The sequence below is a fragment of the Argentina silus genome (assembly GCF_951799395.1).
Source record: "Argentina silus genome assembly, chromosome: 6".
Lineage (NCBI taxonomy): Eukaryota > Metazoa > Chordata > Actinopteri > Argentiniformes > Argentinidae > Argentina > Argentina silus.
Genome location: NC_139660.1, coordinates 22,380,918 through 22,404,691, shown reverse-complemented (window position 1 = coordinate 22,404,691; position 23,774 = coordinate 22,380,918). Strand labels below are relative to the sequence as shown.

Genomic DNA, 23,774 nt, shown 5'->3' with positions numbered 1-23,774 from the left:
ACTGTGACCTACTGACCTCAGCAGATGCTGGGTATAATCGCTGGTGATGCTCTGCCAGGTCTGTACTGCTGCCACCTTTTTATTTAATCATTATTATTATCATTATCATTATTATTATTATTATTATTATGTATCTAGCTAGTATTGTTCTCTCCATGAAATGTACTGTATTTGAGTACTGAGAAAAATACTATACAAAATAAATGCATTATTATTATTATTATCATCTTCAGTTGTTTTTAGGTCTTTTTGCCTTAAGTTCCCTCTTCAGCAAATGAAATGCATGTTTAATTGGATTTAATTCTGGAGATTGACTTGGCCGCTGTAGACATTTCCACTTTTTTGCCCTGAAAAACTCCCTAGTTGCTATGGCAGTATGTTTTGGGGTCATTGTCTTGCTGTATGATGAAGGGCCGTCTAATGAAATTGGAAGCATTTGCTCATACTTCAGCAGACAAGATGTTTCTGTACACTCCTGAATTAATTCCGCTGCTGCCGTCAGCAGTTACATCAATAATTAAGACCAGTGAGCCAATTCCACCATATTTCACAGATGAGGTGGTATGCCGGGGATTTTGAGAAGTTTCTCCACACTTGCCATAACTCTGGTACATTTTAATATGTGTCTCATCTATCCACAAAACCTTTTTCCAGAATTCTGCAGGCTCCTGTAGGTACTTCTTAGCAAACTGTAATCTGGCCATCCGGTTTCTGTTGCTAACTTGTGGTTTACGCCTTGCAGTGTAGCCTCTGTAGTTCTGCTTGTGAAGTGTTCTGCGGATGGTCGTCTCTGACACATTCACGACTACCTCCTGGGGAGTGTTCCTGATCTGTGGGACAGTCGTTTTGGGGTCTTAATTATGGTGAGCATTCTTCGGTCATCCACTGTAGAAGTCTTCTTCGGCCCACTAGGCTGTTTATGATTGCTGATTGCTGAGCTCACAAGTGTTTTTCTTCTTTTGGATGAAGTCTAAGGTTTTGAACATGTGTATGATAGTTTCTTTCTGATTTCTCAGCCCAATAATGGCTTCCTTAACTTGCACTCTTTGGTCTTCACGTTGACAGACACCAATAGCAGACATTGACAGCTGTCAATGTCAGCTCTCTTATGCCTGCACAAATTATGACGGAACACACCTGACTAAGCAGAAACACCTGTCAAGACAATTCTCCAATACTACTGGTTCCCGAAATAGGGGGATTATGTATAAAAATGGTTGTAATTCCGAATGGTGAAGCCAATCTGAAAAAATAAAACATTGAATTAAAGCTGATGATATCTACTTCAACCTCATATGAATTGTTGGTTTCAAATCCAAACTGTTGAAATATAGAGCTAAAAGAAGACAAAATGCTTCCTCTTTCCAATACTTAGAGGGTAGTTTAGTTTAGTTGATCATTTAAAAATGAAGCACACATAATATGAAATCCTACATGTACATGAATGACCTGGTTGTCTGTTTTGTCGCATTTTAATATGAATTGAGTTATGAATGTTGTTAATATATGGTATTTAGCTGACGCTTTGATCCAAAGCGACTTACATTGCAGTGAGTGCATACATTTTTCAATATATATGGTCCCAGCGGGAATCAAACCCCCAACTTAAACATTGTTAGTGCCATGCTCTACCAACTGAGCCACAGAGGACTTGTCCTTGTTGTCCTTTACCTGACCACGGTGTGTGTGCAGACGATGAACTCGGGCCTGGAGTTCCACTGGTGGTAGGTGATGTAGTAGTGTGTTTGGAGCCAGATCCACTGCTGCCCTTTGGTGAGAAACCGGTAGTAGCAGGACTTACCCTTCCCGTACTGCATTACTGCAAGACACAGAGAGAGGGAGGGAGGACGAGTGAGTGATGTCACAGATGTGCACATCAGGACAAAGAACACACACCTGTCCAACGACCTACACACATATGGATGCCAACACACGTCAAACAACACTCACTTACTCACACACTCACACACACTCACAGTGTTCATGGCATTTGGCCAGGGTCTCCAGGTCGTCCACATGGTAGTAGTCGTACCCAGATGTGCCCAGAACTTCAAAGGGCAAGTAACCTATTATGGGTGGAGCCCTGGAGAGGTAAACAAACACTGATCACTGACCAATGGAACGGCACCAAATCACTGAAATACAACACAGCTACTCACCCTGTAAAACGTCCCAAATACACAAACAAAAAAATCATCCCATTACCCTGGATGGATGTGTCTATTTGAAATGCTGTCGTGTTAAAGGCAACAGTGTCAGAGAGAGTTTCAGTGGCAATGCATCAGTGAGAGTGCCCTGCTCGGGTGATATTCCCCAATGGGTTGATTACCGCCTCCTCAAGGGAACAGGCGACACGCTGGCTCCCAGACAGGACCCGACAGCCAGCAGAGCTGAACGCAAAACACTCTCACAAGGAGTGTGTTCTGACTGCTGTGACACAGTTAAGAGAAGAATGCAGGTATGCGCACGCACGCACGCATTTAAATGCACACTCTACCTGTGGTCCAAGAAGAGAAACTTCCATTCTAAGCTGTGTCTGGAGGTGAATTCTTCATTGGGTTCTTCTACAGTGCACATCTCCTATGGGACGAGCAAGATACTTCATTAATATCAAAGAACATTTACAGTCTTCTACTTTGCACTTCCATCATATGTAGCCTGGTAAACAAAACATGTCTATAGATGCTGTGTACTGTAACTGCAGTCTGCACTTCAAATCAACCCACCTTGATAAACTGTGGTTTGGCTAATTTCACAGTTGCTATGAAACAGACTCTGTCCTCGAAAGCAGGTCGGAGTGACCGCTGGATCACCCCTTCAAAGCCGTTTCGAGTCGAGTTAGGCACTTTGGGCGGAAAAATGAGAGAGAGAGAAAGGGAGAGAGAGAAACTTTGACCAACCAGCAACCAGCAGTAGGGCAACAATGATTTATGGTCACAAACATTTCAACATAAACAATCAATACTAGCTTCCAACCTATTGCAATCTACTAAGATAAAATCTAAAACTCACCATTATTCAGGGACCTGAAGTTTCCGATGAACTTGACATACTCATACACCGGTGGCTCTTTGGGGTCGATGGTCCCTCGGAGTATGTGGCAACAGAATTCTAACTGGTTTTTCGCTGAAAACCAAATGAATCACCTTTAAGAAAGCATTCATGCGAGGTTGACAGACACAATCAAAAATAAAAAAAAACTTTGTGAGACAAATGATTAGTTCATGCTGCTTTGGGCCACAGTTATCTTTACCAGACACTAAGGGCCACAAAAAACAAACAACCTTTCATGTGCTGTTGTGTTGTATTATATTGTTGCTGTCATTATTGTTTCTTGTTTGTTGCTTTATTCTTGTTTTTTCTATGCTCGCTTTTCACTCTGCATGTCTATTCCTTTTTTCTTATTTTTGTTATAAAGTGTGTTGTGACATTGTGGGGGTAAAATAAACCTGATTTGATGGACCGTATAGACACAAGGAATTGAAAACCTAGACTCAGGAAATGGCGTAATCAAAGCAGCAGCAGTCAGAGAGAGAGAAGCGACTTACTCTTCAGATACTCTGGCGTTAGAGTCTCTCCCTCCAGGATGTGAGAGGAGAGGGCTTTGTACACATCTGAGTGTTCCCCCAGCGGCAGGAAGTTCAACAGGTTCTGATCCACAAGATCAGACTGAAATAGACCAACATGTAAAACATTAAAAATGATATAAACATGTTTTTTTTTTTTTTCAAGAAACAGACGCACAGGACATTTCAACCACTTTGGTGTATCCTTGGTAGGTTAGTACACTGTCAAAATCTCTAGTGTTGTATATGACAACATTATGTAGGCATTGTGACAGAACATTAAATTCAATGTCACCATTACCACCACTGTCTATACATAGACAGACATACTATTGTATTCAAAATATGCTCCAAATATGGTCCATACTCACAGGTAGATGCTCCAACAAGGAAGTAACACTCTCAGACACATAGATTATATTCCCATCCGTCATAATTGCTAGGAAGAAGCCGTCTAACGCCTGGGAGATAAAGAACATATATTAGTTATTAAAGCGTCTCATCTACTCGCAATATACAGTAGAATATGAGACAGCAGAGTTGGCTACTGGAGTTGGAGATCTGGATTGGAGTCACACTTAAATCTCATAAAAACACTTGATAACACTTAATAACATGTTGTAGTATAGAATATTACATGTTGTAACATGTAATAAATGATGTGGCCTGGGGGTGGTCAAAACTACTACACTGGTGAGGATGTAAAAGAGCTACTTTCTCACCTCCAGCATTAGCTGAGTGAACTCTTCATTACTAAGAAAAGTAGGTTTCCAGTCCTGTCGGATCTCACTGGACTCCGACTGCGCAGCGATTTCTGTCGGAGAGACACGAGATGGAGAAAACACATTGATGATGTGAAGTACTTAGACAGAAACCTTCGTCACGATGAGACCAAGTCCTGCACGGCTCAGTTGACTGAGCATGGCACTAGTAATGCTAATATATATATTGAAAAAATTGCATTCACTGTACTGTAAATCGCTTTGGATAAAAGCGTTGGCTAAATGGAATATGTACTGTATAAGAAATGTCCTTCAAACGCTGATCTAGACAGACAGATTAATGTGCATGCGAGGGCTGGGAGAGATCCCTTTGGGCCTTACCTTTATGCTTGCGCAGGTAGTCAATGCTATTCTGCAAGATGGTGGACTTGTCCATCTTCCGGGTGTTGCCCGGCAACATAGTACCCAGCTCCTTGATGAGGACATTGAACTGGTCTCGGCGTTTCTTCTCAGACTTGTTACGGGACACTCTGTGGGGTTTTGGACATGAGACAGATCAAATAAGAATTTAGAGTCTAAACTGTACTTTGTTTAATAGATGTACTTTCTTACAGTGTTGGAACATGCAAGCAGACAATAAAGTATCATCTCATCTGATCTCAAATCCAGTTGAGACCAATTGTTTTCTCCTTACTATATTTTTGCAACTCTGAGGGGATATAGTATATAGGCCTGTGATTATCAAATTATACAGAACAGTTTACACTACAATGCCAGTAGTAAGGCTGTCCTACAGAGTAGCCTAATAATGTAAATGTGTTCAATTGACGGTGCTTGAAGCTCGTACAAAACTCACCGTTTTGCTTTGTCCTTCTCATCTTCTTCCATTAACCCATCAAAGATACTGCCATCATCCCTGCAGAACAAACAACCAACCGACCGACCAGTCAAACCAGATCCTCCAATCCTCAACCTCTATTCAATAAGCAACAGCCAATGCCCTCGCATGGCTTTCAAACACAACATTGCATTCATATAAATGCTGTGGAGGAAAGTTGCACTGAAATTGACGACAAGGGGCTGAAATGTAAGACGTATTCAACTTCATGGTAGAACACATCCATCTCTAATAATTAAATGTATTTATGGCAAATAAACAGAGTGCTGCAGACTGTGTTGACCTCATAGCACAGCCCAGGCAGCAGAGGGCACTGTCAGTGCCAGTCTATATTTAGTCCTGTGCCCAGTGACTCAGCGGGTATCGAGGCAGAACGGGAAGACGATTCATTCTACTCAGGTAGGGAGAACCTTTGCTTAGTCAGCCGACCCAGACTGAGGTCAAGAAAACGTGTGTGAAATGGTCACTATTATAAAAGATTGAGTAGCAATAATGCTAATGTTATCCCTGCATTCAAGAAAACCTATGTGAAGTGTGTCAGCGGGAGCTAGTATAGCGTACATTATGTATAGTGACAAGTAATGGGTGTGTATATATATATATATATATATATATATATATATATATATATATATACACACACACATACACACAGAGAGAGAGAGAGAGAGATGTGAGTGTAATGTACTGTATAGAGATTGTAAGTCAGGAGTAGGAAAGGGCATGAGTGTTTGTGTGTTAGTGTGTGTGTGTCATTATATACGCCTGAATTGGACAAGCTGAAACAAGTATGTGTGTGCGTGTGTACCATTATATATGCCTGAATTGGACAGGCTGAAACAAGTGTGTGTGTGTGTGTGTGTACTTTCCTGGAGGGAGGCAGTCGTGACATTATCATTGCATTTCTCCTGTAACCATGACTGCAATGAGGTGCTACTGTTATCAGTCCCTCCAGCCAGAGAAGTTTCTTAGCCAAACTGGGTCAAACCGAAGGTAGAGTTACTATCCTCACATCCCTTCATTCAACACTCATTACTGAATCACACACCAAGGTTCCTCGGAGGAGGAAGACATCAATGCGTGCCAACCTGAGCCTGCACTATTCCATTATGAGTCTTGTCGTATGCTTGCACGCAAACATATAGAAAAGTGTGAATCTGTCATCCTGTCTCCTTCAGTTCCATTCCTTCAGTGTGTGTGTGTTCCTCAGTTACCTTTGTACGCACAAAGCCAAAGCCTGATTGACAACATCCTCAACTACAAGTGACTACCAAAGAAAAGGAAGGGGTGTGTGTGTGTGTGTGTGTGTGTGTGTGTGTGTGTGTGTGTGTGTGTGTGTGTGTGTGTGTGTGTGTGTGTGTGTGTGTGTGTGTGTGTGTGTGTGTGTGTGTGTGTGGGCTTGCACGCATGCACTTTCAAGCCTTAGGGCTGCTTTGAGCAGATCATCAACAATTAGGCTCAGTGTGTTCTAGTCCCCCTTGGAAACTCAGAGCTTCCCAGTTGGTAACGTTGGTTAAGCCGTCAATACAACAAGAGCGCGTTCAAATGCTTCTGTTGTCGGAACAACTGTTCATCCAATATGATTGCAGCTAGGTCACGTCAATTTCCTAATGTTCACAACACGGACATCATGAGAAAGCTTCTACTTTAGGTGCTCCTTACTGCATTAAAGAGACATCTGTGGAATTTCTTTCTTAACCTTGTTAAAACTGTACAGAAATGATGAAAACTGTTCATTATTTACCATCTACTGTCAAAATCTGTGTTCTGGCAGCCATTTATCCACAGAAAAGGTGACAGGTTACAGAAAACGTCACAACTCGTAAACTCAGGTGTTATCCTTCTACCAAGTTTCCCACTTAAAGCTCAGACATGGAGGCTTGCTTCAGTGTTTATTTCCGAGTGGGAAACTCACATTTACGAAATTCCGACATTAATAGAATGCATCATTGCTAATGCTATTTTTGGGGGCATCAGTAAACAATGTGGAAACCCTATTGTTCATTTTCATTTACATTTATGGCATTTAGCAGACGCCTTTATCCAAAGCGACTTACAAGAAATACATTTGTCTAAGTAAGTGAATCACCTATCCATCAGTCATCATAAGAAAAAGTAATCTATGCTAGGACCAGGGGCTATTGGCAGTCACAATGCTAGAAGAGGGGATTCTTTTTTTTATTTATTTTTGTATTTATTATTATTATTATTATTATTTTCATTTATTTACAGTAGAGAAACTTGTACAGGGGGGTATTGGGTATGAAGAGGGACAGTTAAGCCTGAAGAGACGGGTCTTCAATCTACAATAGAACAGCACTGGGAAGCTTGTTCCACCAGCGGGCGCGCCAGGAAAGTGAAAAGCCATGACCGAGTAGCGCGACTGCTGCATCCAGGTAGAGGTGGCGGTGCCGGGCAGCCAGCCGAGGTGGAAGAGCGGAGTGATCGATCAAGGGATTGGGGGCTGACCATTGCTTGCAAGTAGGAAGGGGCTGTTCCCTTGGCTGCCCGGTAGGCGAGCACCAGGGTCTTGAATCTGATGCGAGCTTCTACCAGAAATGAAGGGTGCGAAGGAGGGGGGTGACATGGGAGAATTTGGGGAGATTGAACACCAGACGGGCAGCAGCATTCTGGATGAGCTGCAGAGGCCTGATGGCGGAGGCCCCCGCCCGGCCAAGAGTGCGTTGCAATAAAGTCAAGAGATCACAAATGTCTGGACCAAGAGTTGTGCTGCTTCTCTGGTGAGGAATGGACATATCCTTCTGATGTTGTAGAGGAAGAATCTACAGGAGCGTGCTGTCACTGTGATGTTCACCGTACAGGATAAGTGGTTGTCAAGGATCACCCCAAGGTTTGGCTGTCTGGAGGGAGGTCACATGAGAGTTCTCTACTGTGATGGACAAGTCTTGGAGAGGGCAGGCTTTCCCCGGGAGGAAGAGCAGCTCAGTCTTGTTAAGGTTGAGCTTGAGTTGGTGGGCTGACATCCAAGCGGAAATGTCTGCAAGATACGCAGAGACACGATTGGCCAGGTAGGATGCAAACCAGGAGAGTGCAGAGCCAGAGATGCCCAGGTCTGAGAGGGTGGAGAGAAGGATCGGGTGGTTTACTGTGTTGAAGGCAGCAGACAGGTCCAGAAGAATGAGAACAGAGGAGAAGTAGGAAGCTCAAGCAGAGTGGAGGGCCTCTGTGACAGCAAAGAGAGCAGTCTCAGTCGAGTGCCCAGCCTTAAAGCCAGATTGGTGAGGGTCAATGAGGTTGTTCTGAAGGAGGTAGTGAGACAGTTGGTTAGAGACAGCACGTTCAAGGGTTTTAGATGAGAATCAGAGAAGGGATACCGGCCTGTAGTTATGGACAGCAGATGGGTCAAGAGTTGATTTCTTGAGAAGAGGCTTGACTCTGGCTGTCTTAAAGGCAGCAGGGACAGATCCTGTGGATAGAGAGGAATTGATTATGGTGGTAAGGAACGGAAGGAGGTCTTTGGAGATGGATTGGAGAAGGGGGGGGAGGGGATGGGAGGAGAGGTAGCAGTGTTGGCAAGAGGTAGAGAGAAAGAGCTGCTAATGTCATCAACCTTCTTTTCAAAGTAGGTGACAAAGTCATCCGCAGACAATGTTCAGTATCAAACAACAACTACAGTATCAGAGCATATAGGGAAGAAGCCCCCCATACAGTCATTCACAAATAGGGAAGTGAATGGACAAGCTCTGGCTAATCTTTAACCCTAATGGTGTTTGCACTCATATGCCACTTTATACCAGTCGACATCTGGATAAAAACATCTGTTTACATTTCACTTTTTACATTTTACATTTACATTTATTTAGTTTTGTATTTAGGTAACTATTGTTATTGTTGTTGTTTCTTTTATTTTTATTATTTACACTTCTTATTGCACTGTTGGAGGAGCCCAAGGCTTAAGAATTTCATTGCCAGCGATTGCTCTGTAATTGTTGTGCATATGACAATAAAACCATCTTGAATCTTGAATGAGCGTGAATGGGAGAACATGAACTGATATGAGCGAAAGAAAGATCTTTTGTTTTTTCCGTTCCTCTTGTTGGGAGGCTTCACAGTACCCCAACAACATGCCTATAAACATGTAGGCCACCAACGTGTGACAGGATGCAACGCTGTGTAAAACCTGAGCTTCGCGTCGCTAAGCTAACGCTAATGAGAGCGCCGACAGCTCTCACCTCTGCCTAATTCGGAGTCACAGAGGGTCCCAAGGCTCTATGGGAGTGGCTGTGGCAGCAAAACACTATTCTCCCAAGGGACAAAGAGTAGAAGCTGTGCACATGAACGCACATGCACACACACACATGACTAGGAACATACCTTTGACAAAAGCTGACATTTTCTTGTTTTAGATCCTAATTACTTTTAGTCATCAAAAGTCACACAGTCTGCTAAACCTTTATTAGTGTGGCTCTCAATTGGCTCAAAGCCCAGGAATCGCTCCACCACATTCCCGCTGCTGTTAGCAAACTGGAATATGAACGTCAATTGGTCCACATGTGACAGGTCTGGGGTGGAGTCAACAATTATTGAAAAATATTTGGCATCCCGAATCTCATCTGCTATTGTTTGGTGAGTTTTGAATGAGTTCCTCACATATCGTCGATGACAAATAGGACACTGTGCCTCTTCCTTTTCCGCCAAACTTTTTAATATGTTCAGCTAAGAATTGTGATAGCAACTTAACTAGTTAGACAGTGCCACCTAACAAGTTAGACAGCTGAGTTTTAGGCCGATAGCTAGTTAACTAGCTGGCTTTTTAGTGCAGCTAATCTGGTTGTAAGGGCAGCTAGCTGGCAAAAATGGCAGCTGGCTAACAAATTTCTGTTCATTTTAAGCATGCACTGTATGTACCAAGGGGCCCAGGTGTTAGGCTTGATGTATGCACTGAAGGGCCTGGGGGCCATAGTGGTCAGCTCATGCTTTAAGCGCGGAGGGGCCCAGGGACCCTCACACTGTTGGTGCCGAGGGGCCCAGGGGTCCTAGTGGTCAGATCACGCTTTAAACGCGAAGGGGTCTGGGGGCCCTCACATTGTAAGCACTGAGAAGTCTGGGGGGGCCCTCGTGGTGAGCTCACATTTAAACACCAAGGGGCCCGGGGGCCCTCACATTGTAAGTGCTGGGGGGTCTGGGGGGCCCTAGTGGTGAGCTCATGCTATAAGCACCCAGGGGCCTAGTGCTCAGCTTGGGCTGTGCGCACTTCAACTTCCAACTTCCTTCGGAAGTCTGGGGCCACGCACCGCGCGGCTTGAGGCTTGGAGGCCCCTGGCAATCCGAGCAATCCAAGGCTGGATCCCCTATGATCCAGGCTTGGCTGCCCCCCCCCCCCTCTGCTGACTCTACTGACAGAGAGGGGCCTGCCCTGGCCTCAAGTCCGGCCCCCAGCTCCCGGCCCCCTCTCTCACGTGAGGAGGCACACACACATACCAAGAGGCACAGACACATAATAGAGTGAAGAGCAACAACACCCACCACACTCAAAATGGAGCGGAGTCTGAGCCGCATGCTAATCCTGGGATTATGGCGGGAGACTCCACTGTGGTGAGAAACTGAAGACTCTCCCGCAACCGCAGACTCTCTCTCTCTCTCCAGCTTCTCTCTCTCTCACTTTCCAGCCTCTCTCTCTCTCTCACTCACTTTCCAGCCTCTCTCTCTCTCTCACTCACTTTCCAGCCTCTCTCTCTCACTCACTCACTTTCCAGCCTCTCTCTCTCTCTCACTCACTTTCCAGCCTCTCTCTCTCTCTCACTCACTTTCCAGCCTCTCTCTCTCACTCTCCAGCCTCTCTCTCTCACTCACTCTCCAGCCTCTCTCTCTCACTCACTCACTCTCCAGCCTCTCTCTCTCTCTCTCTCTCTGTGTGTGTGTGTGTGTGTGTGTGTGTGTTTACACATCACCACAAGGTTGCTCGTCATCACCATGGCGACTTATTGTGAGCAGGGTGTGTGATTAGGGAATTGAAACTCAACAGTTGACGTGTTTGGTTCATTTAGAGATAGGTGTAATGGTTATGACGAAAATAAATAGGCAAATTTAGCAACATTTGTTTCTAACATTAATGGATGGATGTTGGTTTGACTCACCGGTCTATGCTAGAGGTCATTTTGTAGCCTGTTCACGGTCGCAGTGGTGGAGAGGGGCTTTTTAATCGTGAGGTAGACATTTGTGAAAGAACCTGTGAGAAACGGAAAAACAAACAATGAAATACCCTAGAGCTGTTATTGCAATTCTTCATTTCAAAACAACACGTTTACCAACCCAACAGGTTAATACTGCATTCAGTAGTATTCCTCGAAAATAGGAGACGTGAAAATATGTCAGATTCTGCAACTCGTGTATCTCTGAGTTCTCTGAGTTCCTCACTAAAAGCTATCTCAGAATTAGCAAATAGGTCATAGTTTCCGATAGGTCATAGTTTCCATAACTCACAGTCTACATGGGAAATGGGACCTGGCCCGGTCAGTCTTACCTCCTGTACAACTGGTGAGGAGTGAGGATGAGGATTCTGTTGTGTTGTGGAAGGCCCAGTCTGTGTGTGGGAGAGTGAAGACAGGAGACACTCTGGCGGGGAGGTGGGGGGGTGGGGGGGGTGAGGGGGGTCGTCTCTGGGGTTAATCACAGAGAGGATCCCGGGTCAAAGGTTAAAGACAAAGGTCAAAGGATCGTTGCTAAGCTGTGTTTTCCGTCTGGTTCGAGTGTGGACGTACCACATGACTGCCACATTTAACGTCCTGTAAGAAGAAAACAAACACGTTGAGTAAACCTGAGAAGTGTTCTCCATCACACTTGTGCTGCATCTCATTTCTCCACCCTTTGCCCAAAGTATGCACTTGTACACTTCCCTCCAAGTGTGTACTTCAAGAGAATGGTGGAGAAACGGGAACGCGGAATTGATGGTATGGAGCAGAGGCGCAAGGCACGTACCCGACTTACTGATCACATGGTCCGTGTGAAGGAAGCCACTACGGCACATGAATGGAAGAGAGGAAGGATTTTCTTTTTTTCTTAGATCTAAAAAAGAACACACACGGACACGCACACGCACACACAGGGACTCATAAGACCTTTTAAACTTGAACAACACACATACACATGACCTTTTTGCCTTGGAGATGACACATGATGACAGCACAGCTGTGCAGATTCAAGCAGAGGAGGTCACGGCAGCAGTCACAGGTCAATCATGGGTTCTAACCAAAATGGCCGCAATAGAGACAGGCTGACAGACAACAAACAATAACATTAACAACACATTACATAAACTAAATAAATACTGTTTTTAGGCACAAAGTAGGACCTTTTTTCTCTAAACCAGCTATGAGTTTCTGATTGGGCCTATTTGTTCAGTCACAGGCTACACCAGCTGAGAAGCCTCCTGGGGAATCCCTAGTAGGAAAACCAAGATGAGTCATCAACAATAACCCGCATCCAGAGTCATTCCAATACCTTATGGAGTGGAGTTAGAGAAGTGGGCGTGACTGAAACAACTTATCCCAGGAATCACAACCAGCACACGTCCAAGACTAGGATTGGCCAGAGATGCTTGTTATTTTTTTTCCAAATCTGACATCTTTGCATGTCCCTGTATTTAAACCCTGGCACGAGAACTGACACCCACTCAATACCACAAGCAATGAACCACAGGGTGAAAAACACATTTTTACTTTACTGTTTAGCATCTGATCAGCCAGAGGAGGATGGGTCCCCCTTGGAGTCTGGTTCCTCTTAAGGTTTCTTCCTGGCCACTGTGCCCTATGTTTTTCTATGGGGAGTTTTAAGCTTGGCTTGCTTTTTGGGGGGTCACTATGGTTAAGTGTTCATATTGTTTGTACTGTATATATTGTTTATAAGATTTAGTATTGTTATTGTTGTGAAGGACTTTGCCACATTTCTCTGTGTAAAAAGTGCAATACAAATACATTTGATTGATCGGTCAATACCTGGCTGGACAAGCATAAAACATCAGAGTGAAAGTCAAGTGAATGTCTTTTTAAATGTTCATTGCTATATTATAAAAAGATTTTCGAAGAGTGTTCGAATACATTCAAAAAGTGTATATAATTCCTTTATTCCTGACTGAGTGATGCCTCAGTGAAGTCTTTTAATTAGGTTTTGTATTTGTAGCCGAAGGTCACAACACACCGCACAGGTAACAGGTAAAAGGTAATACAAAAGTACAAGAAGACAAATTTAACATACAATACAATGTTTTCAAAAACACAGATTGCATAGAATCAAATTTAGGGATACACAGTTTAAGATAAAAAGATTATATATATAACTCCCTAAATTTGATTCTATGCAATCTGTGTTTTTGTATTGTATGTTAAATTTGTCTTCTTGTACTTTTGTATTACCTGTGCGGTGTGTTGTGACCTTCGGGTACAATGCACTATAAATTCAAATAAAGTCACTCCACAAAGAAACAGATACAAACAGACAATGGAAACTTAGGTGTGTCTAAAATGCCTACAGTAGGTGAAATGGGGGGGGCGGGGGATGTGTGTCACGGCCCACTGACTTCCAGCTATGCCTAGCCTATTTTCCTGCTCTCCCTGCTCTGCACGTGATCCATTAGAACCTGCACACACACACACACACACACACACACACACACACACACACACACACACACACACACACACACACACACACACACACACACACACACACACACACACACACACACACACACACACACACACACACACACACACACACAGGCTCACACACACAAGAACACAAACATGACGCAGAGAGAATGAAGCCCTCTGTCCTCCAACCTACAGTACAGGCTTTTATAACCTTCTGTGACTGACGCCAGCACCTTGTGCCAATATAGGTCACACAGCGAATCATTGGGCCAGCCAGAGTCAGGATATTTGCATCATTCCCTTCCTACTCTCAGCTCATTCTTAGTGTCAGACACAGACCAACAAAAAGCACAAGGACAAAGCCTTGTTCCCTTAATACTCTGGAATTTCAAAAAAAAAGCGAACCCAAGTTGCCTACTAAGTAATGTGCTGAACTTCAAAAGGATCGGGTGACAACAATGGAGAAAGCCCAGAGAATGGAATTCTAGGAAATGAGGGGTTGAGAGGGGAAGGATTTCTAGGAAGAAAGGTGAGAGTTAGCATTAGTGCCATTCAGTTTCCTTCACACAAAGAGCAGCAGCAGCAGCAGCACTAGCCTTTTGCCGCACTGGGAATCGGTGCTTGTGTAACTGTGATGTCACTCAGCGCTTCACTGACCCGCTGACCCAATGACCTACTTTCCCTCCTCCTTCCACCCCAACTTCCCTGTGCATCTGCTCTGGCCAGTAACACTCTGGTCAGTGCACACTCCCGGTGAAATGTGAAACCCTCGATAGCCAACCGGTGAGCAGAATAAGTCACCATGGGCCAATCAAGCCCCTCTCCTCGCATATCACAACATTCTCCCCCCCTGCCAGCCAATCCACAACACATCCCGGAGGTCCCTGGAGCCAGAGAGTGAGACAAAGAAAAGAGGAAGCGAGAAGAAAAGGGAGGCATGTGGAAAAATAGGGAGTGAAAAGGGGAAGGAGAAACTTTGGGGTATTTTCTTTTTTGGGGGGGGGGGGCGCTTCACCAATCACTCAAGCCACACATTTCCTCTTTCTCCCACACATACACAGTAACAGATGTATGTATTCATTCATATTCATACACCGCCCACAGAAGCACGAACACCGCCACACGGAAGCCCTAACATTAGTCTGTTTATCAGCCTCGGATACAGAGTTTCTCACACTCACACTCACACACACACACACACACACACACACACAATATGCTGATGCGCCGTGTGTGTGTGTGTGTATATGTGTGTGTGTCTGCGTGAGGGCCTGGAGCTCAGATGTAGGTCAGCGGAGCTCTGAGGATATGACTCACGTTAAAGTGGATCCTCGGCGCCGATCGCATGCACCGAGATGCCGGCATAGTGACGGTGCCCACGGGCAACACCATAGCAACCGTCCTCGCCAGCAGGGTTAAAAATAGCCCCGCTGAATTCTTCCACAGCTGAGACTCCCTCCATCACTGAGTGTGCATCCCCCCACCCACACCACCACCACCCTACTCCAATATAGAGCAGACTCCCTTCAACATCACTTATAGAGCCTTATGCTGCTCTACCAGATGCTGCTCTACCAGAAAGAGTAGATCTCTATAGAACTATGTAGTATTCTATACTGGACTATCATCTATATACACATCTATAGATCTGTATCATCTATACTGAAGTGTTCTTCCTGCCAATACAGCAAAGACTCACTCTCCTCAATCATTGTGCTAGCCCTTATTCACTACAGAGAGGGAGTGAGAGAAGGAGAGAGAGGAGGCAAAGAGAGAGAGAGAGAGAGGGGGCAAGGGGGGGGGGGGGGGGGGTGAGGAGAAAGAGAGAGAGAGGAAGAGGGAGAAAGATGCCATTATACAACAGAGATTCCGTCCATCATTGAAAGTGCTTTCCCCCCCATTCCAGTTGAGCACAGGGTTCCTAACCAACGAACAGAGCAGGGCAAACAGAGCAGAACAAAGAAGGAAAACAGAAAAGGAGAAAGAAGAGGATAACGACAAACAGACGAGACAAAAAGACCAGGACCAGAAGAGAACAAAGAATGAAAACCATGTCAGCCTAATATTAAAAAACAACAAAACTCCAAATGGACTCCTCCTGGCAACGTACAGGTTAGTCAGGTCCTCTGAGTCCAAGGCTTAGCCTAAGCCAAGGGGTACCGACGGTGTCCCCTATATGTCCCAATTCAGACAGGGGGTATTTGTGAAGCATCTATTAATGAGTGGCGGAAGAGGAGAGGAGGAGAGGAGATGGAGGAGAGATGATCCTGAGTGTCACACTGCTGAGAAGCAGCAGCAGCGGTTAGCAGTAGCACTGTGTTGGTTAAGGAGGCGTTGAGGAGGAGTAAAGGGGGGGGGGGGGGGGGGGGAGTCCACCAACTCCATTACCATAGAAACTGGTCCATGGACTGCTCCCTTAGTTGCCGTTTAAAACCTGCGGCCGATTAGTAGCTATGGAGGTGGAGAGCCAGAGAATATCTAATTAATCTAATGCATGCAGAATCCACCAGGGAGCCTCAACACAGATTCACTGCCAGGGAGAGCAAGTGAATGTACACAACAACACAGACACATACACTTACAGTAGGAATATACACACACACACCGAGACTACACCTCCCTTTTAATGGCATGCAGACAAATATTCGAGGGTGTGACTGCTCACTATGGTAAATAAATGGCTTCCCATTAAGGCTTGCCATTTCCAAGTGGAGGTGCAGTACAGTAGCTTTATTTCATAAGGAGGCACTCACTGACGTACAATAACAGGCTCAATCATTCATAGACCATTTGGCCTGAGCTTCTATACTGTATGTAGCTAGCTAGTGTTCCTGGGCTTCTATACTGTATGTAGCTAGCTAGTGTTGCTGGGCTTCTATACTGTATGTAGTTAGCTAGTGTTCCTGGGCTTCTATACTGTATGTAGTTAGCTAGTGTTCCTGGGTTTCTATACTGTATGTAGCTAGCTAGTGTTCCTGGGTTTCTATACTGTATGTAGCTAGCTAGTGTTCCTGGGCTTTTATACTGTATGTAGCTAGCTAGTGTTCCTGGGCTTCTATACTGTATGTAGTTAGCTAGTGTTGCTGGGCTTCTATACTGTATGTAGCTAGCTAGTGTTCCTGGGCTTCTATACTGTATGTAGTTAGCTAGTGTTGCTGGGCTTCTATACTGTATGTAGCTAGCTAGTGTTCCTGGGTTTCTATACTGTATGTAGCTAGCTAACCATACTTCCTGTTTCTCCCGCGCCCCACCACTGTACGACAGTCAGAACCCCAACTCTATTGTAGGCAGCCAGCTGTGTTTCTTTACACCCACGCACACTCGCATCCGCAGCCCCCGGGAGCACAAAAGGGGTCTTTGTTTTTGCGTTTGGAGTGGCCGCAGCCCACAGACAGGAATGTCTGAGAGGAGAGGCAGAGGCAGAGGTTTCCACTGGCCGAAGGAGGAGAGAGAGAGGCTGGCCTAGCAGGGGCCCCTCACTGTGCTGCCTGCCTGCCTGCTGCCACTACTGGCCCACTGCTCTCTCAGAGAGGAGCCGGAGCCCTGCCAAGGGCCCCATGCCACAGCCAACTGGGTCAGTGGGGTTCAGAAACAAACAGAGGGAGAGAGAGAGAGAGAGATTGGGAGAGAAGGAAGAGAGAGTGAGTGTGAGAGGGGGAGAGAGATGGGGAGGGAGCGAGAGAGAGAGATAGGGAGAAAGAGAGAGGGAGAGACAGAGTGTGTGAGAGGGGGAGAGAGGGGGGGAGGGAGTGAGAGAGAGAGTGAGTGTGAGAGGGGGAGAGAGTGAGGGAGTAAGAGAGAGAGTGAGGGAGTGAGAGAGAGAGTGAGTGTGTGTGTGTGTGTGTGTGGGGGGGGGGGGGGGGGGGTGGGGAGAAAGTGTGGCCAGCCCCCAGAGCTGCCAAAGTACCCTCATAGGCAAGAATGTATTTGACAGGTTTGTTGGCTCCAGCTATATGATTTAAAGGTATTTAAAATGTGGCTAATAAGAAGTGATAAGAAGCGATCGTCTGATCTTCCAGTGTGAATGGTGATCAATGCCAGCCTCTCTCAGCCCGGAACACCGGTTTACAATTTAATGAGCTTCCTTGGTGGACATCCTGAAGAAAATCGCGCTGTCTCTATTGTCAATTCCTTTGCTATTGTAATGCATACATACTAACCATAAACTGTCTATTATAGGTGTGAGAGCCAGCTGGCCTATGTTCTATTGTTGGGATGGTATTGAAGGACAAAGACAGCAAGATGGAGTGGTAGAAAAAAGATGGGTAAGCGTGTGAAGGCAGAGGAAATGACCAATGTTAGCACTAAAATCCGCTAATTTTCATGAAAGGTGGCTGAACGCAATACACCCCCCCAAAAAAATAGGTGCTTAACAATGTTTACGCCTCCACTACATCTCTGCTCATAGGCCTGTACAGTATGTGTGTTATCTAGGAGTGTTTGTCAAGCAGTGAGTGCGATCAGAAGTCAATGGCTACGTGTATTGTATTTCACTCTGGCTCTAGGCACGCCCAGTAAGTCCAAAGGCAGACTTTATGGGCGTGAGGTTAAACTCAGATAAACACGAGGGCATTTCCGATTCCTTAGTCACCTGCTGCGCCTATTTTACACGAGTGTGACTCAGCCAAACAAACACCAGTGGGCCTGTCAGTACTCTATTAGCAAGTACTAATACTTCAGTATTCTATAAGCAAGTACCAATACTTCAGTACTGTATAAGCAAGTACCAATACTTCAGTACTCTATAAGCAAGTACCAATACTTCAGTACTGTATAAGCAAGTACCAATACTTCAGTATTTTATAAGCAAGTACCAATACTTCAGTATTTTATAAGCAAGTACCAATAATTCAGTACCTTATAAGCAAGTACCAATACTTCAGTATTTTATAAGCAAGTACCAATACTTCAGTACTGTATAAGCAAGTACCAATACTTCAGTATTTTATAAGCAAGTACCAATACTTCAGTATTTTATAAGCAAGTACCAATAATTCAGTACCTTATAAGCAAGTACCAATACTTCAGTATTTTATAAGCAAGTACCAATAATTCAGTACTTTATAAGCAAGTACCAATACTTCAGTACTCTATGAGCAAGTACTAGTTTTTCCTCGACAGACTCAGAGCCCTCTGCGCGCTCCACAATCCGAAATCTATCAAACATGGCTTGTTCAATGACCACTGTGCAGTCAGAAGTGGGTGGGCTGTTGATGTTCAAAATGAAACTCGTGACAGGTCGTAGCACCAATCAGATATCACAAGCGAGCATGTTCCGTTTTGGAATTAAGAACTTAAAACAAGCTTTTGGGTTTTTGTTTTTGGACTGCCAGACATTGCTAACATCTACAGCAGCAGCTGCAGAGCTCCAAAATAAAAGGCAACTCTAAGTTTATGTCCCTCAATAACATCCTTCAAATGTGTTAACTGGCCCTACACATTACTACCTCCAATCCAGCAACCACAAATTGCCACGTTAAGCAGAAGTCACAAGTTAAGCAGAAGTATCTAGCATGGTAACCAAGTTGTTAGAAACAGCAACACGCGTTGCAGTGCTGCTCATTAAATCACTCCATGTTCTTCTTGGGGCTCAGTGAAAACATCAAATGTGTCACACTTATAAATAGGCTACTTTAGCATAACCGACATGCCTTTATTCATAAGCCAATTACGCACAATAAGGCCATTTCACTATTAATGGTCTCCTGCTGAGCAGCAGTGTTCATAACAACATAACGATCCTGTCCTCTAACATTAGTAGTCTGGGTATGTGGGCGGTTGGAGAGGAGGTCAGTTCAGTGGTTTGCCTGCAGTCCAGACAATGAGGTCAGTAATAACTGGGGAGATTCCCACTACCCTGCGATATTAGGCTGCTGAGGAAGAGAGTTGGCTGTCTGGGAACGCAGAAGGCTCTGGCAGAGCTGGTGCTCAACGCAAAGCTGGGCTACGCGTCAACTGTACTACCCACAGAACACCCACATCACAGTGAACCCACAGAACATACAACAGACCCCTATACGAACAATTCACCAAGTCAATTTCCTGTATGTGCAAATAACCTAACCCAAATAAAAGAATTCTGATTCTGATTCTGAATACTGATGATGTGTAATGATAATACTAGAAATAAATCAACACAAATCCAACAACATCAGAGGCTCAGGCGATAATCACAGTACAAATTGAATGCACATCTGAATGCTTTGGCAGTGAGGGAAAGTATTGAAATACATTAAAGAGTAGTACCTGACCTGTAGGTCAGACCCTACATAATAATGCTGGATAATAACAACCACCATAATAATGCAAATCCCAACAACAAATTCCCACTGGACACAAATGTCGAGAAGCAGTAGCCAATATGAAATTAAATGAAAATGGCAATAAAACCAGAAGACACCGAAATTGCAACAGAAAATTACGTAGGCCTATAAGGTCCTGTAAGCCAACCAAAATTTCAAACCATACTAACTAATAACTTCATCAAAGACCTGTCAGACAACATGACCAAAAGAGCCGTCGCACCAACGGTCCCAGTCTGAACAAACATAATATAATATATAATAAGAATATATGCTATTTAGCTGACGCTTTTATCCAAAACGACTTACATTGTAGTGAGTGCATTTTTCAGTATATGTGGTTTCAGCGGGAATCAAACCCACAACCTAAGCGCTGTTATCGCCATGCTCTACAAACTGAGCCACAGAGGACCACAAACAAACCCCGACGTTCTTAATCAGATGGAGCCTTTTACTTTGTTCTTACCTCCTTCACAGAGAGAGACGTCCAAATAAGGCAACCAATGTCCTCGGTCGGCGGTCTCGGCACAAGTTGTTTCAAATTGTCCACCTGTAAAATAAAAAAACGAAAGCAAAAATGAGATTTTTGGAAGCTGAGAAAAATGAGATTATTTGATAAAGGAAGCCGAGGCAAGTCATCGTGACATAGGGTGACATTTCTCTGTCGAGGCTAATCATTTTTTTTCCTTTCACAGCCAGAAATAGGAGGAATTAGCCACGACTCGTGAATGGGTACAGACCCCTGATGGGTAAATGGGTAAATTTCCCCTGATGTTTTAAGTCTCTGCCATGATAGCCCAGGGCTAATCCTATAAGATGTTCTAGGGTGTAGATGGTGTTCGAGAGTCTGTTTCATCGGGTGGGCTGTGAGGTTTGTGTGTTTTCAGAGGACAAGGCGGTGCCCTCTGAGAGCAGTGATGAAAGTTCTGTGCTGTTCTGAAAGCGCCAGCAAGCCGCCCTGCTAATCCCAGAGGTTCTGATTAGAGATGAATCAGAACTAAAACATCTGGGTCATCCTGAGGCTCCCACAGCAGTCAGGGAGCAGTCAGGAACACACACACACACAGGCACACGCACACAGGCACACGCACACAGGCACACACGCTCACACGCTCACACGCACAAACACACACATGTAAATACAGACTTCCATCTGCTCCTGGAACCACATGAAAGTGAACTTGGGTGTCTGAGATCCATGTGTGCATACTTCTGTTTGTGGGGGTGTGTGTGTGGCAAAAATTGTGAAGACATCCAATTAGGCTAACCAATGAGCATACACAAGCAAATGATGGACTCAGACACTCAGGGCATGAGAGTACAAAATATAAATGTCACTAAACTTAAACCACACTGTCCAAAAAAAAATTATGAGGACAAGCTCTTGGACCAGTGGCCACTGAAACACCTGATGTGACATATTTTTAAAACAATCTAGGGAATGTAGAGAATGGATGCTCAATAAGCTGTTCATAAACTTGAAATTGTTTAGGCTAAAGACTTGTTATTTCAGGCGTGACAGAAGGTTCTCAATGATGAAAGCACACACACACACACACACACACAGACACACACACAAACACAAACACTGCCAACCATAACCAAGCCTATGTTTGAAATAAAGAAAAGCAGTGAACTTGGCTACATCTCTGCCTGAACGTGACTGTGAGTGGTCTGCTTCATCCAACACAGAAGCTAACGTGATGAATCAAGAGGTGGGGTCCCCTACTTAGACTTGGCTATAGGCCTATACTGGTTGACTTGGAGAACGTCCCCCCCCACACACAAACACACAAACACACACACACAGACAAAGGGGGAAGCAGCGGGTGACTGGGAGCAGTAGAACAAGATGGATTTGGAAATTAGCCTAATCCAGTGGGAAACAGACCTACTGGAAAAGAAGACAACATTTAGGGCAAAGTTGCACAGTAGCGAGACAAGGGAAAGGTTAAATTATCACTCAACTCTAGGTGGCCAAACAGCGATGGTATTTCTGCCTGTAGCCTCTCCACAGTCCTCTACAGTCCTGTTGTCTTTTTTGGTTCTCACTGTGTTTTATTTGTTTTCCCCTTGTAAAAGCATACTGCATTACACCCATATATGAAGTGTGCTGTATGAATAAAGTTTGATTCGATTTAGCCTAGATCATTCGATTTCACTTGGATGGGAGCAGCCTCTCACTCTCATCAGACAGGCAACTGTCTGCACCTATAAACAGAGAATGACAGAGTGACACAGGATGTAACACTAACACTAGGAGCCGTACCCACGCACATGCCTGTTTTTATCTCTCCTCACCCTGCTCTCTCTCTCTCTCTCTCTCTTAAAAAAGACAAGACTCTCCTCATTTGGTGTGTTTCATCATTCATATTCTCTCTAACAGGGCATATGTGCACTATAAGGCTATACGCAGTTCGTAAAAATTCTGATTTTCTTTTTTCTTTTTCTTTTTTAAATATGTTTTGTTGTTGTTGTTGTTGTGCACTGGGTCTGGGATGATGGCTGCATGCATTCAAAGATGGCCACCAGTCTACAGCAAAGGACTAATAACATACTCTAAGTAAGATAATAATAATATTAGACAACTTGATTATATAGTTGGTTGGCACACTCTGTTCTGCCATGCTTTCCTGCATTGTATCAAGGACTGCCAATAAGGTGTCAGATTAAACTTCCAGCTCATGCTATCCCTTTAAGTTGTATCTGCAGAAGGAAAAGTACGAATCATATGGTTCTCTGTCGCTCAGTTGGTAGAGCATGGCACTAACAATGCTTAGGTTGGGGGTTCGATTCCCGCAGGGACCATATATACTGAAAAATATATGCACTCACTGCAATGTAAGTCGCTTTGGATAAAAGCGTCAGCTAAATGGCATATATATTATATATTATCTCATTCTTCCCCACCTAGCACCTTCAAATACAATCTATGACTGTTATCACCTTGGCATCCAAGTAACAACACCATGAATCACTCCATCTGAGCGTAATTGAGCTGTAGGCAAACTTTAATGCTTCCTTCCAGTGGAGGGGCCAGATTCATGAAAGGTTCTTAAAGGGGCAATCTGGGATTCAAACAATAACACGGTCTGCCCGCCACTTTTTTGTTAATCAGCTGATGGATGGGGCTGGAGAAATTCTACCACTCTCAAATTCATACAGAGTTATGGATGCCATGACTGACTATTAATGAGGTCAAAATGATAGTTTTAACCATGTTTTAAAGCTATACAGTGTATGTTTACACTTATATTGTTTACAAACAATAGAGTAAAACGGGCTTACATTTTGGGTTCTAATGGGGTAAGACAGTTGAACTAAGCTCAATAGGCATCTATACTTAATATTCTTCAACAATCGATGGCTACATAGCATTCATTTAAAAGTCAAAAAATTGACGTACCAATCCCAGATTGCCCCTTTAATAACACTGGATGAATCGTGCCCCAGGTTCTAGAATGGAGACAACATACCGCTGTGAAGATCATGGCTGCCTGAGCGATATCATTTAGGTGACATTGCCACTGAGAGGATGGTTTGAGGGAAGGACGCTGGTGACGGTCATACTCATGATGGCCACCACTGAAGAGCTCTTCAACAAACATTTGGTTATATTGTTATTTCTGTTGTTGCCTGCTCCTGTACCTTAAACATCACAGGAGCCAGCAAATAAC

The 23,774-nt window shown here is 44.3% G+C and overlaps 1 protein-coding gene across 1 annotated transcript in view; it reads right to left on the bottom strand.

Moving 5' to 3' along the window:
• clocka (clock circadian regulator a) overlaps positions 1–23,774 on the bottom strand; it is a 31,964-nt gene that overhangs the window by 7,245 nt on the left and 945 nt on the right. The window contains exons 2-15 of the mRNA XM_083672048.1: positions 20,564–20,647; positions 12,126–12,212; positions 11,671–11,932; positions 11,285–11,376; positions 5,145–5,204; positions 4,670–4,818; positions 4,289–4,380; positions 3,938–4,027; positions 3,549–3,669; positions 3,013–3,126; positions 2,727–2,845; positions 2,498–2,580; positions 1,977–2,083; positions 1,672–1,819 (exon numbers count right to left, since the gene is read on the bottom strand). Of these exons, the coding sequence (XP_083528174.1) occupies positions 1,672–1,819; positions 1,977–2,083; positions 2,498–2,580; positions 2,727–2,845; positions 3,013–3,126; positions 3,549–3,669; positions 3,938–4,027; positions 4,289–4,380; positions 4,670–4,818; positions 5,145–5,204; positions 11,285–11,304 (1,103 nt within the window). The 5' untranslated portion in view covers positions 11,305–11,376; positions 11,671–11,932; positions 12,126–12,212; positions 20,564–20,647. The remainder of the gene's footprint in view (positions 1–1,671; positions 1,820–1,976; positions 2,084–2,497; positions 2,581–2,726; positions 2,846–3,012; positions 3,127–3,548; positions 3,670–3,937; positions 4,028–4,288; positions 4,381–4,669; positions 4,819–5,144; positions 5,205–11,284; positions 11,377–11,670; positions 11,933–12,125; positions 12,213–20,563; positions 20,648–23,774) is intronic.